General features: G+C 31.5%; 1 protein-coding gene across 1 annotated transcript; it reads left to right on the forward strand.

Annotated features, from left to right (window-relative positions):
* The first annotated feature begins 263 nt into the window (after nt 1–263).
* LOC127698686 (probable methyltransferase-like protein 24) lies at nt 264–17,067 on the forward strand. Its single transcript, XM_052202309.1, has 6 exons — nt 264–625; nt 4,969–5,084; nt 5,746–5,874; nt 9,974–10,048; nt 14,731–14,854; nt 15,981–17,067. The coding sequence occupies exons 1-6, from the start codon at nt 347–349 to the stop codon at nt 16,344–16,346; spliced, it is 1,089 nt and encodes a 362-aa protein (XP_052058269.1). The 5' UTR covers nt 264–346; the 3' UTR covers nt 16,347–17,067.
* The last annotated feature ends 1,295 nt before the right edge of the window (nt 17,068–18,362 follow it).

Below are 18,362 nucleotides of genomic sequence, written 5' to 3' on the forward strand. Positions count from 1 at the left end.
GAAGAAGAAAAACAAGTGAACATACACTGAATACATTTATATAATGAAATTGTATTATCTTGAGTGAGTGAAGTTATCTTTTAAACCATTTGCATCGTGCTATCCAGGCCTATAGTTAGAATCTTCGCTAGCTAAGGTGTACTACTGTAACATATTTTATGTCCGTTCTTTTTGTTTTGTGTTATAGGCCTAGGTCAATAGTTTTTGGTTTTATGTTGTATCAATTTTCATTCACACACTTCCGGAATAAACAAAACAAAAGATTTTAAACTGTCAAAACACGCTGGAATTTTAGTCCTTTAAACTTTTAAACAATGAAATATATAAATTTTGGTGAACTCAGATCATGACTTCAATTATAGAGTATTTTAAAATGAGTCGATTTAGGAAGCTCGTGTTTTTTATTACAATTATAGCATTTGTTGGAATTTTTCTTTTATTCCAAACTGGAAGTAAACATAACACACGTAAAACCGATGTAGAGTCTATGTTTTTTGAAGAAAATTTTGATGATACCGACTTGACTGAAGAAGAAAAAAAGCACAGAAACATGCTGAAAGATGGAAAATTGAATATACCAGAACTTGGCCTAAATTTTATAGAAAACATGGAACACAATAAAAAGGTGACTGAAACAAGGGGTGTTGACTCTGAATTGTCTTATTTCACTACCTAATATGATGCAGGTGTTATCTTTGGAAGGGGATGAAGTCAGCAAAATCTTAAGGATACTTAAGGATATCCTGTTAACAGCAGATTTATATATATCAGGGAGTCCCTGATACCCACTTCCCTGCCCTTACTCCCATATCCCCCCCTCATACCCAGTAATGGCAGTATCAGGTCTGTTTGCTCCCAATACACATTCGCCCTGTGGGTCTGTTTGCACCATATTTTTATATTCAAATATTTGATATATTATTTTTCAGATGTATATACATCTGTATATCAAATGCTCTGTATCGCTGTATTACAACACCAAATAAGCATATATATAGAAATATTATATATGTTGGTACCTTCAATCTTTTTTACACATGGGAATAAATGCTCTCTAGGTACTTATAGCTGACATGCAACACCATAACCACCTAAATTAACGTGATTTGTGGCCTGGTTTCTGTGTTATTTGTTGTTGTGGCAAAATCATTGTGACCAGTTTGATAGCAAAGTATTAGATGAATAAACTTTTCCATAATCATCATGACAATTACTTATTATTATTCATTTCGTCAAAATAATTAATAAAACAATAAAGGAAACCTGTTTATGTTTTTAGAATGACACTTTATTTTGAAACAATAAAATAAACTTATTTATATAGCAACACACTAACTAAAACATGATTAAAAAAATAATCAACACAAAACCATTAAAAAAGGGTGGGACCGTGCGCATGTGTGGGGTGCGAACGAGAATGGGAGCGAACAGACCCGGATTCCCCATACGCTCACATCCTTCCCATTACTCCCAGATGAAAATTGATCAAAAAAATTTACCCAGAATATCAATATTTTAACCCCCTTCTTCTCCCAGTTCCCACCCCCTCATTCCCATGTTCCCTTAACCCTGTCCACCACCTCATATGTAACAATTTATTGTACGTTGAAAAAAATCCCTGCATAATTTCTGGTGAAAAAGTAACTGAATTACAGAAAGGTATGCAATGTTTGTCAGATGTCCTATCGTTAGGAACTTTATATACATGTACATGTATGACGTCATTTTCATTGTAAACAAAGAAACATTATCTTGAGGTAGTAAAGTAAAGTTTAATTAAAAACATAATAATCTATACCTAAAAACAATGAATATACATGTACAAAGACGGCTTATTACTGATCTTTGTACATATACAAATTTCTGTCCGATTGATCTGAGGTGAATTTTCCCAGAGAACTCATTTTATTTGCAACAAAATCATATGTTGAATAAGCTCTAGACTCATTTTATAATGTACATAAACAGAATAAATGCAAAATGTTGTCCTCATTATTCTTTTTGGTAATCAGTTATACAGATTCGTAGGAAATTGTATGACTTACAACATGGCAGCATCTGTCAATAGAACAGGAACAGGGTTAATGTGCATGCTCAACTGTTAGAAAAAAAAGTTAACAATTTTGAGGCATTAGCATATTGATTTTTTTATTGATTTTCTTACTGTATAAATAATTTGGGAGTAATTTATTAATCTTGCAAGTTTTCTATCAACCTCATTTTGTTTCCAACTTCGATAATATGCCAGATGGTTGACTGAACTGTAATTGGAAGAAGAAGGACACTATTTTATGTTTGTAGACATAAATTTACAAAAAGATTGGGGAAACCTTAGGAGCTTTTAGCATTTTTGTGACGGGTGAAAAATATAATGATTGCAAATAATGGCTTGATGCTAGACTATGGAAAGCATATGTGGTTGGGGACATGTCTTTTTTTAGCTCATGTGAGCTTATGCCATCACTTGACATCCGTTGTAAACTATTTCAAGAATCTTCTCCTCTGAAACTACTGGGCCAAATACCTTCAACCTTTAACTGAATGCTCCTTAGTGTATCTAGTTTATAAATTGTATCCGAAGTTTTGATCTATCAACAAACATGGCCACCATGGCTAAAAATAGAACGTTGTTCGCTTATATCTCAAAAACTAAAGCATTTAGAGCAAATCTGATAGCGGTCAAAATGTTAAATAGGTCAAGATCTATCAGACCAAAAATTTTCATACGAATGGAACAACCTATTGTTGGGTTGCTGCCACTAAATTGGGAATTTTAATGAAATTTTGCAGTTTTTGGTTATTATCTTGAATATTATTGAAGATAAAGATAAACTGTAAACAGCAAAAATGTTCAGCAAAGTAAGATCTACAAAGAAGTTTTTATATGACTAAAATTGTCAATTGATCCCTTAAGGAGTTATTGCCCTTTAAGGACAATTTTATACAATTTGTTCATCATGTTTGCTAACATTTAAAATCTTCTCCTCTGAAACTACTGTGCCTAATACTTCTAAACTTTAACTGACTGTTCCTTAGTATACCTTGTATATAAAGTGTATCTGAAGTTTTGATCCATTAACAAACATGGCTGCCATGGCTAAAAATTGAACATAGGGGTCAAATGCAGTTTTTGGCTTTTATCTCAAAACTATAGCAGTTAGAGCAAAAGTGACTTGGAGTTGTTAAAGTGATGAATAATTCAAGATCTATCTGCTATGAAGTTTTAAGACCAATTGGACCACCCATTGTAGGGTTACTGTCCGAAATAGTTTTATATGAAATTTTACTGTTTTTGGTTATTATCTTTAAAAATTATAATAGATAAAGAGAAAGTGTAAATAGCAAAAATGTTCAGCTAAGTAAGATCTACAAATAAGTCAAATGATCAAAATAGTCAATTGACTCCTTAAGGAGTTATTGCCCTTGAAACATTTATTTTTTACTTTTTTTTTGTGCAAGTCTATTACTTTTTCAAAAATCTTCTTCTCTGAAACTACTGGGCCAAACACTTAAACTTAAAAAACTTAAAAACTTTAATTGAATGTTCCTTATGGTATCTAGTTTATAGATTGTATTCGGGGATTTGATCCATTTAAAAACATAGTGGCAGTTTCTAAAAATAAAACATAGGGGTTAAATGAAGTTTTTGGCTTTCATCTCAAAAACTAAAGCAGTAAGAGCAAAACTGACGTAGGTGAAAGTGTTAAACAGGTTTAGATCTACTTGTCAAGTAATCTTCAGACCAATAGGACAACTTATTGTTGGGTTACTGTCCAGAAATAGTTAAATTTTAGGAAATTTTACAGTTTTGGGTTATGTATTATCTTTAATATTATTATAGAAAGAGAGAAAGTGTAAATGACAAAATTGTTCAGCAAAGTAAGACCTACAAATAAGTCAAATGCCTGAAACTGAAATTACAGCCAGGTGAGCAATATCAGGCTCTCATGAGCCTCTTGTTATTATCATTATTATTGGGTAAAGATTGCATGAAATGCAATCAAAACCCTATGGTACTGACTTGATTTCTAAATCTTCCAAGGTTTATCACTTCTTTTGAGATACACAAAATATAGTCCATTGATCATAACATTCTAAACATCCTATCCATGATCATTTTCAGAAATTTATCAATGAAATATATGCTCGGATATTCAAGTTATAAAATGATGTTATACTTGTCAAGAAAGTTACATAACTTGTGCAAGGTGCAGTAAACTAATATCTGTTCTAAAAATATCAATGATGTCATTGTTAAAGAAATCTGTAAAATTGGAGTTATCTTCCTTTGTCTATATATAATTGTAGTTGAATCCACTACAACCAATGATTTTACAATGCAATGTTTAATTTTACTTCCCACTAAAGCAATCTTTACCCTTCAGTGCTTACAAGCACTATGCTTTGGTTTTAGAGATGAAATTAGCATTTGAATTGACAGAAGAAGTAAATTAAGAAATGATTACCATCTTAGAATGGATAAATAACAAATACATTTTAACTATTTAAATCAGCATACAATAATTATTGATAAAGTTTGAATGCACAGCATAAAACACAAACAATTTGAATTTAATCTTGTGTAACCACATTTACCAGCGGTGGGTCCAGCCATTTTTAAAAAGGGGGAGGGGTTCCCAACCCAGGACAAAGGGTTCCAACCATATGTCCCCATTCAAAAGCATTGATCGTCCAAAAAAGGGGTCCCCCCCCTGGATCGGCCACTGATTCTGAAAGTTTTTGGTAAAGACTGAGTAACTAGATTTATATTAATGTATATTTTTAAAGAAACTCTTAAGATAGATGCTGACATACATATAATATACATTATTATGATATAATGATTATTTCCTATCAAAAGGTCATGTACAAATAAGTGCAAATTTTATATTCATAGTAATTTGTGAAGAGCTGCAACTCCGATTTATATACATTTACACTGAATTTTATTTCTTTTTTATGTTTCAGAAAGCTACCACAACACCTAAACCACCATTTAAGCCAGAATTGATGTTGATGAAAAATCCTCCAATATTTCTCACAAAGAATATGTCGGATGGTATGGTGGAAGAGAATTTTTTTAAGTAAGAGTTACAGGCCTACTAATAATGCAATAAGTTTTGCTTCTATAATAAGAATGATAATATGTACTAATGTCGTTTGTTGCTGTGTAACATATTTGTTTTTCATTCATTATTTTGTACTTAAATTAGGCTGTTAGTTTTCTCATTTGAATTGTTTTACATTTGTCATTTCATGGCCTTTTATAGCTGACTATGTGGTATGGATTTTGCTCATTGTTGAAGGCCGTACAGTGACCTATAGTTGTTAATTTCTGTGTCGTTTGGTCTCTTGTGGAGAGTTGTCTCATTGGCAATCATACCACATCTTCTTTTCATATTAAATCAAGGGATAAAAGCCTCTGGCAGCCAAGTCTCTTTTTGACTGGATCAAATTTTGAAGCATGAAAACTGACCACTTGATGGATAATATAAATGTATTCAAAGACTTCAAGTTTATCAGCAGTTGTTAAAACCAAATGTCACTTGATTTGCAAACAAAATAAAGCCAAACCAAATATGATTTTTAAAGAACACATCAAGTTATTGGGAAAAGAGCACTTAATTGAGGGCCCAAAATTGACATCTTTACTGATAGATGTTTGCATAAATATGTCTAAGTTCAAAGATTACAAAGGAATAGTTTGAAAAATTTGGACTATGTGGTATATTGTTTTTGTTTCAGATACTTGGAAACAAAAGATGTAATATGTAAAAATGATGAGAGAGTAGGGTTTCAACATGATGGCGGATGGAATGTTTGTATGTCTCCTCCTTTTGGATTTCATGAACCATGTATTGTGTACTCTTTTGGGTAATTATACATCTATTGTTTATACCATGTTTACGTCTGACATGGCATATTTACCTTTTTTATGCCCCACCTAGGGGCATTATGTTTTTAAGTCTGTGCGTCCGTCCATTCGTAAGTCTGTTTGTTCGTCTGTCCCGCTTCATGTTAAAGTTTTTGGTCAAGGTAGTTTTTGATGAAGTTGAAGTCCAATCAACTTGAAACTTAGTACACATGTTCCCTATGATATGATCTTTCTAATTTTAATGTCAAATTAGAGTTTTGACCCCAATTTCATGGTCTACTGAACGTAGACAATGATAGTGGGAAAAATCAACAAATTTCAGATGAACTGTCATGACCCAAAAGGTTTGTATTATAGAAATGAATACCAAATTTGATGTGGTTCAACAAAAATAGACCACTATTTACTACTCGGGAGAAGTAATGTTATGTTTTAACCATACAAATCACTGTCATTAACAATGTAAAGGCTTGCATCCTTATCAAGTCGCTTTATTTTTTATCTAAACCATCAATTCCCCTTAACTTATATGAGATGGCTATTTGAGAAAGAAAGCAAGAATGCAGTGAAAAATAATAAGTCATATATATAAGGACAGACAACACGTAACCATCATTGATAAAAAAAGTCATTAGAATAATACATGTACATGGGAAACAAAATATTAAGAACACAAATCCCACTGAAAACCAGAAATGAACTCTGATATTCAGACATTGAACAGTTCACACTGCACTGGTGGCATATTTCATGACATATTATAATATCTTGATAGAACATTTAGATGGAAAGGACATGTTCAAATCTACTGACTAATTACACTAATAGGTGGTTCTGTACTATCAAAATATGGAGGTATTTGGCTATGGATGGTAGAGTCAAATCTACTGACTAATTACATTCCAGGAGAGTAAGATATAGTTATTGGACTTAAACTGTTTAATTTTTATAAGACCAAAAACAAATTTTGCGGTCGTATATTGGTATGATGTAGGCGTCGTCGTCTAAAAACACAGAAAGAAAAAGAAGGGTTTCCTGGTTAATGGACAATTTAAAAGCAGTGTAAGGGAGGTAATCCAAAAACAAAATTGTACAATGTTGTACAATGTTGGATTACCTCCCTTACACTGCTTTTAAATTATCTATTCAAGACTTTTATGATGTATTTAAATGGGTAATTATGGTTGCAAACTCCATTGGTAATTTAAATTGAGATTATGACCATATCTTGAGGGAAAGAATTTTTTTTTTCGAAAAAGGGGGGGGGGGGAATTTTTTCTCATTTCAGATTTCAGAAGTTAAACAAAATTTCTTCACATATTTTTTTTTTTGCAAAAGAAAGGTGGTGGGGGGAGGTCAATACGCAACAGCATAGTGTATTGCATAAAAGCAAAAAAAATGGGTTATTTTTATTTATTTGTTTTTTTTTGGGGGGGGGGGGGTCAATTCGCACAGGCACAGTGTATTGCACAAAAGCAAAAAATTGAATATAAATTCAAATCATATAACCAATTCTAAGTTCTTTGACTACAGTTATTCTGTGTCAGAAACCTATTATGTGTCAAATATTTAATTACAATCCAAATTCAGACCTGTATCAAGTGCGAATATTGTATCCATTTTTGCCCCAACTGTTCAGGGTTGGACCTCTGTGGTCTTATCCAGCTGCCCTCAGTGAAGCGTTTTATTAACATATCACACACATGTTCATGTCTATTTGGATCAATTAACTTCAATTTAAACATTGGTGAATATTTATTTTTATGCCCCTGCCTTAGTGGTGGGGGCATTAATTTTTACCATTGTCCGTCTGTACGTCCTTCCGTACGTCCCATAATTGGTTTCCGTTCTCTAACTTGAGTTTGCCTCAACCGAATGTAATGAAACTTATACACAATGCTTATTACCACAAAACACAGATCAAGTTTGAATTTTGGTGGCGTCACTTTAACTGTTCTAGAATTGTGCCCCTTTATAAATGGAAATATTGCAAAATGTTTAGTTTCCATTCTCTAACTTAAGTTTGCCTCAACCAAATGTTATGAAACTTATACACAATGCTTATTACCAGAAAACACAGATCAAGATTGAATTTTGGTGGCGTCACTTTAACTGTTCTAGAGTTATGCCCCTTTATAAATGGAAAAATTGCAAAATTTTTAGTTTCCGTTCTCTAACTTAAGTTTGCCTCAACAAAATGTTATGAAACTTATACACAATGCTTATTACCACAAAACACAGATCAAGATTGAATTTTGGTGGCATCACTTTAACCGTTCTAGAGTTATGCCCCTTTATAAATGGAAAAATTGCAAAATTTTTATTTTCTTCTAAGTATCAAGTAATTTTTAAAATTAAAGTTATCTTCCTTTGTCCATGATTATAGTTGAATCAACTACAATCAATGCTTTATACAATGCAATGTTTAATTTTGACTTCCACTGATAAAACACAGATCAAGTTGAATTTGGGTAGTGTCACTTTAACCATTATTGAGTTATGCCCCTTTATAAATCGAAAGATTGCAATATTTTTAGTTTCCATTCTGTAACTTAAGTTTGCCCCAACCAAACATTATGAAACCTATACACAATATTCATTACCACAAAACTAAGATCAAGTACAAATTTTTTGTTTCTGTTTTCTAACTTTAGTTTGCCTCAACCAAATGTTATGAAACTTATACACAATGCTTATTACTACATAATACAGATTTAGTACAAAATTTGGTGGCGACACTTTTACCATTCTTGAGTTATGTCCCTTTCTAAATATAAAAATTGCTGAATTTTTCGTTTCCGTTCTCTAACTTTAGTTTGTCTCAACCAAATGTTATAAAACTTATACACAACCGTTCTAGAGTTATGTGTGTTTACAAATAGAAAAATTGCTGAATTTTTAGTTTCTGTTCTATACTTAAGTTAGCCTCAACCAAGTGTTATGAGACTTACACACAATGCTTATTACCACAAAATTTTTGGGTAGCGTCACTTTTACCGTTCTTCAGTACTCTTCAACTGTTTCGGTACTTATACATCCCTCGGATTTCAAATGTTTGGCTTTGAGCGTTCCTGATGAAGGTAAATCCAGAAAAGCGCTTCGGACGCATGAAATTATTAAACGTGTTGTTTTCAATTTTTATGTCCCTTTATAGCTATATGATATGCAAGCGGGGGCATCATCTGCGTCCACATGTGGATACTATCCACATTTATTTTTTTTTAATCATTTTTAGATTTGATTTTCCAAAGTTAAATATAGATTCTTACATTGATACTAGTTGATTATCGGATTTATCCAATCGAGATAGTTAAATTATCAATTTTAAAGTCTGAGCCTTGGCGAGGACTTTAAAATTTATAATTTAACTATCGAGATTGAATAAATCCGATAATTCACAAGTAACTATGTAAGAATCGGTTTCTCTAATGATTAAAAACTACATTTTCATTTTTTGTTAAACCAAAACCCCCTTCGAGTGCCTTCCACCTTTCACAAAGTTGTCAATTTCATTAACACCTGTTAGCATATTTTGAGCTGATAAAGATTATGACCCTTAAATTCATCCAATCATCTTCTGAGATCACTGGCAACCACACGTTGATTAAATTTTTTTATACAATGAGTGCAGAAAGGTATAAATTGTCAAAGAATTAGAGAAAGGACTATATACAATTTATTTCTACCATAGGTCATTATATACCTCCAACAAATTCATACAACATTTGTATCTTGTCATTGTTACAGTAAATGTCATATATTTTTTTATTTAAGATTACATTCGCAACTTTGGCATGTTGAGCTTGAATTAAAAATTATATAAAAATGCATCAAGTAATTTCAGCTCTCTTTTCAGCTGATATATTTATATTTGTGTATTTTTTCAAGATTTTTGTATACAACCTGTAGGTGAAAATAAAAAAAATATACATTTGTTTTACTTCTCTTGGATATATGATTATTTTTAAAATATATATACATTTGTAAAGAATACACATAAAATTATTGAAAAACATCATCTATTTATATAAATGTCCCTCTTTACGAGATTGATGAAACTTCCATATCAGTTCATGTTTGAGAATTATTTATTTATAGAATAGGTAATGATTGGAGATTTGACAGAGTATCAGCCAGAATATACAATTGTACAGTGTATGCATTTGATCCTAGGTAAGACAACTGTTATTTCCAGATTAAGTAACTTTTATATCAACACTTGTGGAGTATACATAATAAGATTATGTAAAAGTCATAATTTACCTGTACTTTGATACCATAGAACTTTAGTTTTGTATTTTAACTTATATGAAGATAAGATGATGTTAGACCCCATTCACACTTGGACAATTCGATCGATTTAAATTAGATCATTTCACTTTAGATCGATTTAAGCCCAATGTGAACACTTTGAATCAGTCTAAACTAAAACACCAAAAGAGGTAGTTTAGTTAGAATCGATATAAAGTGAACTGATCTAACTTTAAATGTGAACGCAGAGATCAATCTAAAGAAGTACGATTGAATCGAAAATTATTTGTGCACATGTATGAAGGCAAAATTACACATGAAATTTATTACAAAATGGATGACCAACATAAAAGGGCTGAAAATTAACGAAAACTATTTGAACAGCAGTATCAACATTTGAACTTGTAACTTCATCCAATTTTTTTCCCTGTGTGTGTATCATTACATTAATTTGATTAAGTATTTCTATTTATATTAAGGATGTCAACAAGTACTCTAGTACTCGAGTATCGCTCGGTAGTACCAAGTATCGAATACCAATATGATACTCGACTAATCGGTGTCTGTTAGAATGTTGTTGCTTTCTTAGGAAAACTATTTTTATTAAGAGCGCCTCCCGGGAAATTAAATGTTAATCAAAATAAAAATGCGTTTCGAATGTTTGCGTTTAATTGTCATTTAAAATTCTCTCAAACAGAGATAGGCTATGAGCAAGAGCACCTTTCTAAGGCTTACACTTTTAGCTAGTCGTGTCTTAGTCATTCCACCACCTCTTTACCGTCAGAGCAAATATTTTCATCAGCAGAACTGTTAGCTACGTTACAAAGTTGAGAAATCGACTCATCCCAGGAAAGTTGAAAAGATAATATTTCTAAATAAGAACAAATTCGTTGCACCCTGTGTCGACACTCAGAGAATGATTATAGCCATCAGTAAGTCCTAATCATGACCCCTTTGTTGATCACTAAATGTGTTTTTACACGATTCACAAATATTGTTGTTTGAGTTTACAGTTTTCTATAGATTTTTATTAATTAATTGATTAGATTATTGTCAGTTTACATAATTAGTGCATGTAACAAATGAGCTATTAATTATGGTATACAATTCCTGGGACTATTATCTAGTTCTATGTAATAATGTTGAGGGTTTTACGTCCTATATAAGACAACAAACGACCCACAATAGGTAAAATGGGTATAATTTTGTGTTTCTATTTTGTAGATGTTTTTTCCGAGCGAGTACTCGAGTATCGCTCGGTAAATCTAACGAGTACTCGATTAGTAAATCTTCACAGAGTTGACATCCCTAATTTATATACAGTGTTTACAATTTCACGGGTCATTAGATCCGATTGCATTTTAACTTATGGGAATGCAGTGGTTCAGATTAGACTGGTAGAGATCGTTAGGATAAAAGATAATGTGAACGCTAACTGGTTTTATTTAGATTGATTAAAAAAAATGCTAGTGTGAACGGGTTCTAAAATGTTCTTCATCTGCATCAGTTGCCTGATTACCAGAAGTAATATGGTGATTCAAAAAAATTCTCATCTTTAGAAATCCTGAACGTCATTAATGAAATGTATATAAAGGAAAGTATTCCCAAATCTTTTTATGAAAGAGTGTTTTTACCTTTTTGAAACCTTTAATATGAAATCCAATCCTAAAATAATTTTTTTAGTTATATATTATGAAGAAAAAAATAAAATAGATGCTATGTTATCATTTGACTGAAAAATGTGACAAGTTGAGTACTTCCAATTTTTGTCCCCTGTGTAACGCGTTGTGGGGACATGGAATGGAAATACCATCTGTCCGTCTGCTTTTGTGTCTGTCCGTCTGGTCTTGTGAGCACTCTCACAATTCTTGCCAAATTTTTATAAAACTTATACTATAGGTTAATATCAGCAATATCTCAGACAAGTTCGATAATGGTGGTAGATCGACTTTTTTTAAAAGAGATTTGCCCCTTGGAAATTTTGAATTTATGGAAAATGGCCTCGTTAGCACTCTAACGGGTACAATTCTTGCCAGATTTTTATTAAACTTATGCTATAGGTTAATATCAGCAAAATGTTGGACAAATTCTATAATGGTGGACGATCGACTTTTTATACGACTGCAAAAATTTTGCAAATGTATATTGGTATCACGTTGTCTTCGTCGTCGTCGTCGTCCGAAGATGCATTGGTTTCCAGGCAATAACTTTTGTTAAGTGTATAGATTTCTGTGAAATTTTACCATAAGGTTTATGACCACAAAAGGAAGGTTTGGATTGATTTTAGGGGTGATGGTCCTAACAGTTCAGGAATTAGGGGCCAAAATGGGGCCCAAATAAGCATTTTTCTAGTTTCCAGACAATAACTTGTGAAATGGTGTATGTATCTCTCTGAAATTATACCACAAGTTACTATATCACAAAGGGATGGCAAGGGCGGATCCAGCCATTTATAAAAGGGGGGGTTCCTAACCCAGGATAAAGGGGGGTTCCATCTTTATGTCCCCCTTCAAATGCATTGATCATAAAAAAAAAGGGGGGTTCCAACCCCCGGAACCCCCCTGGATCCGCCACTGGATGGTAAGAATTTGCTTTGGGGGGTTATGGCTCAAACTGTTTAGGAATAAGGGGCAAAAAAGGGGGAAAAAACAAGGGTTTCCTGGTTAATTGACAATTACTTCAGAACAAAACATAATTTCAAAGCAGTGTAAGGGAGGTAATTCAAACACATATTGTCAAATTACCTCCCTTACACCGCTTGTAAATTATTTATAAAGAAAAGTATTGTCTTTAGGTGATTAGCTGTCAATTTATTTTTAGAAGTTACTATTTTAAAAATGTTTAATAAAGGTAATTTAATTATAGCCATGATTATACATGTATATGTGAAGGAACTTTATTTTTAGATATTACTATTTAATGTTGCTGATGGAGGCTTTTTAATTTTAGGCATGATTATGATGTCATTTTCTATTTTGAAAATTATATAATTTTAGCCATGATTATGTATGTGAAGGAATTTTATTTTTAATATTACTATTTAATGTTGCTGATGAAAGTGTTTTAATTTTAGGCATGATTATGCTATCATTTTCTATTTTAATACTTTTATGATGTATTTAAATGGGTTTTTATGGTTGCAAAGTCCTAGCTGTCAATTTATTTTTAGAAGTTACTTTTAAATGCTGATGAAGGAATTTTATATTTAGATATTACTATTAAAAGTTGCTGATGAAGGTTTTTTAATTTTAGTCATGACTGTGATGTCATTTTCTATTTTAATACTTTTATGATGTATTTAAATGGGCTTTTATGGTTAAAAAAAGCATTTTTCTAGTTTCCAGACAGTAACTTGTGATTAAGTGTATGGATCTCTCTAAAATTGTACTTATAACCGTTCCATACTACAAAGGAAAGACTGCAATTGAGTTTGATGGTTAATGCTAAAAGGGGGATTCAAAAAGTTTGGGGGGAACGGGGGGTTCCAATTTTTTTTTAAAAGGGTTCATATTTTTTTTTCAAAATTTTCAAAATTTCAAATTTTTTAAAAGTTTCAAGAATAAATCTTCAATTGCACAGTATTGCGCATTAGATTTGTAAGATCTTTGACCACATTTATTTTGTGTCATAAACCTATATTATGTCAAAAATTTGATCACAATCCAAATTCAGATAGTATCAAGCTTGAATATTGTGTCCAAATTTGCCTAACCTGTTCAGGGTTCGACCACTGTGGTCGTATCAGGCTGCGCTCAGCGAAGCATTTTATTTTAAAAGAGTTACGACCCTTGGAAATATAAAATTTATGGAAAATGGCCTCGTTAGCGCCCTCACGGGTACAATTTTTTATAAAACTTATAGTATACTGTAAGTAATGCCCTTGAAGGTCTGTTTGAAATATGAAGTATACTATAAAAAAAACATTTTTGTCCCCCTGCACGCTTTTTATTTATAATTGTTTTAAAAAAAAAAAAAATGTGTTTTATTTTTTTTAGTTATTGCCCCTGGATAGATAAAATATGTGCAATGCGGGGGACATTGGAACTCTGTTCTTTTATTAGTATTCAACTACAACATGTACAAGTACCAAATTAATTAATCTCACATTATCATCAGTTGTTGGATTTTAAATAACAAATTAAGAATAAAATATGGTTTATAGTAGATATTTTTAGCTAGCAAGATAATTCCAGCCAGAAGGCACTTATATTTATAGCAATACTTCCTCTATAAATTTTAAGAATAGTTGTCAACTTAGCCAGTACCAGAAAACATGTACCTTTATTGAAACATAAAATCATTGCTTTATTTAAATCCATTCTTCTAGAGTTAGGAAGCACACCCTTCGATCAAAAGTTTCGAAGAGTGCCCAATTGATACTTCCATGAGTAAAATATTGTATTTTCATGAAAAAATTTAAAATGAACTTTACTTTACTTTCATTAACATGTTGCATTTTTCTCTCTGAAGTTCTCACTTGGCACAAAAGAATTTATAAAAAGATATTGTATCAATATTACAATGTATTATAATATAACAAGAGGTTTTAGTCGTGAAACATCTTGCTTACTTGTAGAATGACTTGATTACAAATATTTTTGCAGTATACCAATACCTACTGAGAAATTACATCCCAGAATACACTTTGAACAAGTTGGAATTGGAGGAAGAAACTCTAAGGGATTAAAGACATTTTCCACTATACTGAGAGAACATGGTCATTCTGAAGTAAGTAATGTGACTATTGATAGTGAAGTATTTGTATCATTTGTCTTCTGTTCCAAACTTATATATTTGTTATAACACCTCTTCAGTCCCTATGATTATATGTTTTCATTAGTTCCTATACAAAACCAAAGAGTCTTATTCATCATTGACAATTCCTGGACTGAGTTTTTTTATTGTAAATTTAGAAAAGGTTATTCTGGGATATTTTTTACTCATTTTGTTATTAACAGAAACTTCATTCATCTGCCTCATCTGCCTCAGAGTCAAGGAGAAGATAGCGACCAAGCATAAAAAAAATGAGCGAGTGTGGAGACTAAATTTGGGAAAATCTGCAACTTCCAGGAAACATATATCTTAACAGACTTCTGTCTTCATTAATCATGCCATGAAAATTACTCTCTGCAACAACTTCAAGAAAGCATATACCTAAATAGACTTCAAATTAAATTAACTTCCTGCAACAAAATCTATTTTTTTACCGGCTTTGCCCAAAGCAAAGGATGTCTAGTAACTGCTCGACTCCATTCGTCCGAAAGACCTTGGTTATAAAACTTGGATTCTATGAACGGAATGCTTTTTTTATTGGACTGCAGCTTGATAATGATGAGTTGTAGCGTTTCAGCAATTTTTTCCATCTGCCGTGCAGCCACTTCCTGTTTGATAGTTTGAAATATTACAACACTCATGGTACAAGGACATTTTTTGTCAAAGTTTTCTTGGTCCGTATTGAGGGCTATGATTTTATATTTGGTCGGCAGCCTGTTAATGATGAGTTGTAGGGTGTATCTGGTAAGCAAGTTTTACATCTGCCATGCACAAACTTCCTGCATGTTTGCCAATAGTTTGAAATTTTGCAACACTCATTGTACAAGGCCGTGGGCTGTTTTCTGCTCTTTGGTCGGGTTGTTGTCTCTTTGACACATTCCCCATTTCCATTCTCAATTTTAACCTCAATTAGTTACATGCAGCAATGCTGGTCCAGACTCGGTATTGGTCTTGTTTAATTTAAAACTTGTGTTGCTAGAATGGACCCTTTAGCGTAAAATCACACATAAAAAATGCCATTTATTATTGTCATTACTTACATTACAATACTTATTTGAATACTTTGAATAATATTTTGTAGACTGTAATTGACTACCTAAAGTTTGACATTGAATACATGGAATGGGCTGTACTAGAAAATCTACTGAGGGAAAAGTCATTTAAGAATGTAAAACAGATTGGTTTTGAAATCCATACAAATGAATTTTATCAGCATTTTAAGAAGCTCAAAGATGTAAAATTCAATTCAGGAAAGGATGATTTTCTTTATATGTACCATACAATAAAAAAGTTAGAAGATTATAATTTCAGACAATTTAATTATAGATTAAACCCTTTCGGAGAATATGGTTCTCCTATCACCAGGAAAAAAAGGTCTTGTTGTTATGAATTACATTTTTTGAATATGAATTTTGTGACCCCAAATTACACAACAACGTTAACATAATAAAGATGCAATAATTTTGAGTATTTTTAGAGTTTGGGATGTTGATGTTGTTTGATGTATTATATATCTTTTTACTGAAAGAATACTGAATATTATTAAGGACACAAAATGTATACCTGTTTATGCTATAAGCAACTGTTTATTTGTCTACATTTTTACAGATATAAATACAGTGTTTGTTGTGCATATTAAAAGACTAAAAAACACTAATATGATAGAATTGTAAGATGCTGCATTTGAATTGAAACTCACTATTAAAGTCAAAGGGATCTGACATAAATATTTGACTTATGCAAAGTGAAGAGTAAAATGTTGTTTTCCCAATCAATAGTGGGCTACTATTGTCAAACTGGTATATTTAATGTTGAAAACATGTTTTATGTTTCAATTAATTGGTATTGATTATATAGAAAATGATTTTATCTATATAATAAAAAACGGCCAATTAAACCAAAGATACCAAACACTTATGTTTTCATAGATATACTAGTTGTATTTTTTTTAAATATGGATATATTGAACACATTTTACTTGATGTAATAACAAAATGATTTTTAAAGATCAAGACTGAGAATATTTATTAAAATGAAAGAACCATTGAATTAAAACTAATTTAGTAAAAAAGAGATGAAAAGTTTATTACATATGGTCTTATTGAAATAAGTCCTGTTGGGTGTAAGCATTCTACATTCTTTATATCTGGTTATGTTTAGTCTTAATCTTTTAATTTCTTTTTGCAATTTAAAAAAATGATTTTTTTCATTTTAAACAAATATTTTTCTGCCTTCCTTTAATTTTATTATTGCGAGTTCAACTAAAAAGATGACATCTAACAATTTCAGGGAGAAGCATAAAAAAGGTTGAAATTTATGAAAAAATGAAAAAAATTATAGAAATAGATTCCTCTACTACCTTACATCAGGAACATATATATTGACGGGACTTGACACTACCTGATTGTAGTCGATTTTATCGTCGTGCCATAGTTAATAAAGATACGATACAGAAACGGACATGTGTTAAAAACGGACTCACTATTATCCTAATAATTTCTGATATTATCAATAAAATGTCTTTCAAACTAGTTTTATAGTGATGCTAGTGTATCAAACTTGTATTCTGTCACTTCAAATTTGTTAAAAACGCAAGCATTTCATCACATAATTGTGCAGAATGCAAACAAGGTAATAAAAAAATGGCGGCCATTGCCGCGATGATTTACAAATTCCCAAACTATTATAAAACACTTCACATCAAATAAATCAAACTTATTTTGGTAATTTTATATGACAAAATATATCTACTAAATGATAAAACTTGTATTTATTTACAATTAGAGTTATGTGGTTTATTTGTTGAGAAGTTCTGATAGTTTTTCAGTCAGACGCTACCAAAATCCGTAAATCTCGGGAAGTCTCGGGAGTCTGAGATTTTATCAATTTTAAACTGAAAAGCGTATCAGATTCATTTCCCGTTAGATATACTGTTCCCAGCTTACATGTGATACAAAATTTCTCCACACACATCAAGTAAAATTTAAATATTTAACTGCTTGAGTAGAGAAATATTGTTTAACATTACAGTAAAAGAGAGATTTATTGAAAAAAATAAAAATAACCAGAAATTATGAGATTAAATACCACAAACAAAAGAAAATCTAGTCCTGTAGTATTGATGGTCTGCTTTAAGTTAGTTTAACCATAAAGGTGCTAGTGTATTTAATAACTGTATGATCAGTCTTCCAGTTAGAGATTTAACATTACATACTGTAAAACAACTCATTTTTGCAAGTAGAAAACAAAATCGTAGTGGATATGTGATACTTTGATCTTTGCTTATTTAACTTCATCAAGAATATTTGAAAATCACGAAATTAAATAATCATGAAAGGGCTAGAAACGGCTAAACCCGAAATAAAGTATCAGCAAAAATAATTTAGTTTACAGTGTATTGCTTGTGTTCAGAGTTCAGTATTGTGTTAGTGAGAATATTTTGTTTAAATTCAAATTGAGAATG

The sequence above is a fragment of the Mytilus californianus genome, unplaced genomic scaffold (assembly GCF_021869535.1).
Source record: "Mytilus californianus isolate M0D057914Y unplaced genomic scaffold, xbMytCali1.0.p SCAF_4, whole genome shotgun sequence".
Lineage (NCBI taxonomy): Eukaryota > Metazoa > Mollusca > Bivalvia > Mytilida > Mytilidae > Mytilus > Mytilus californianus.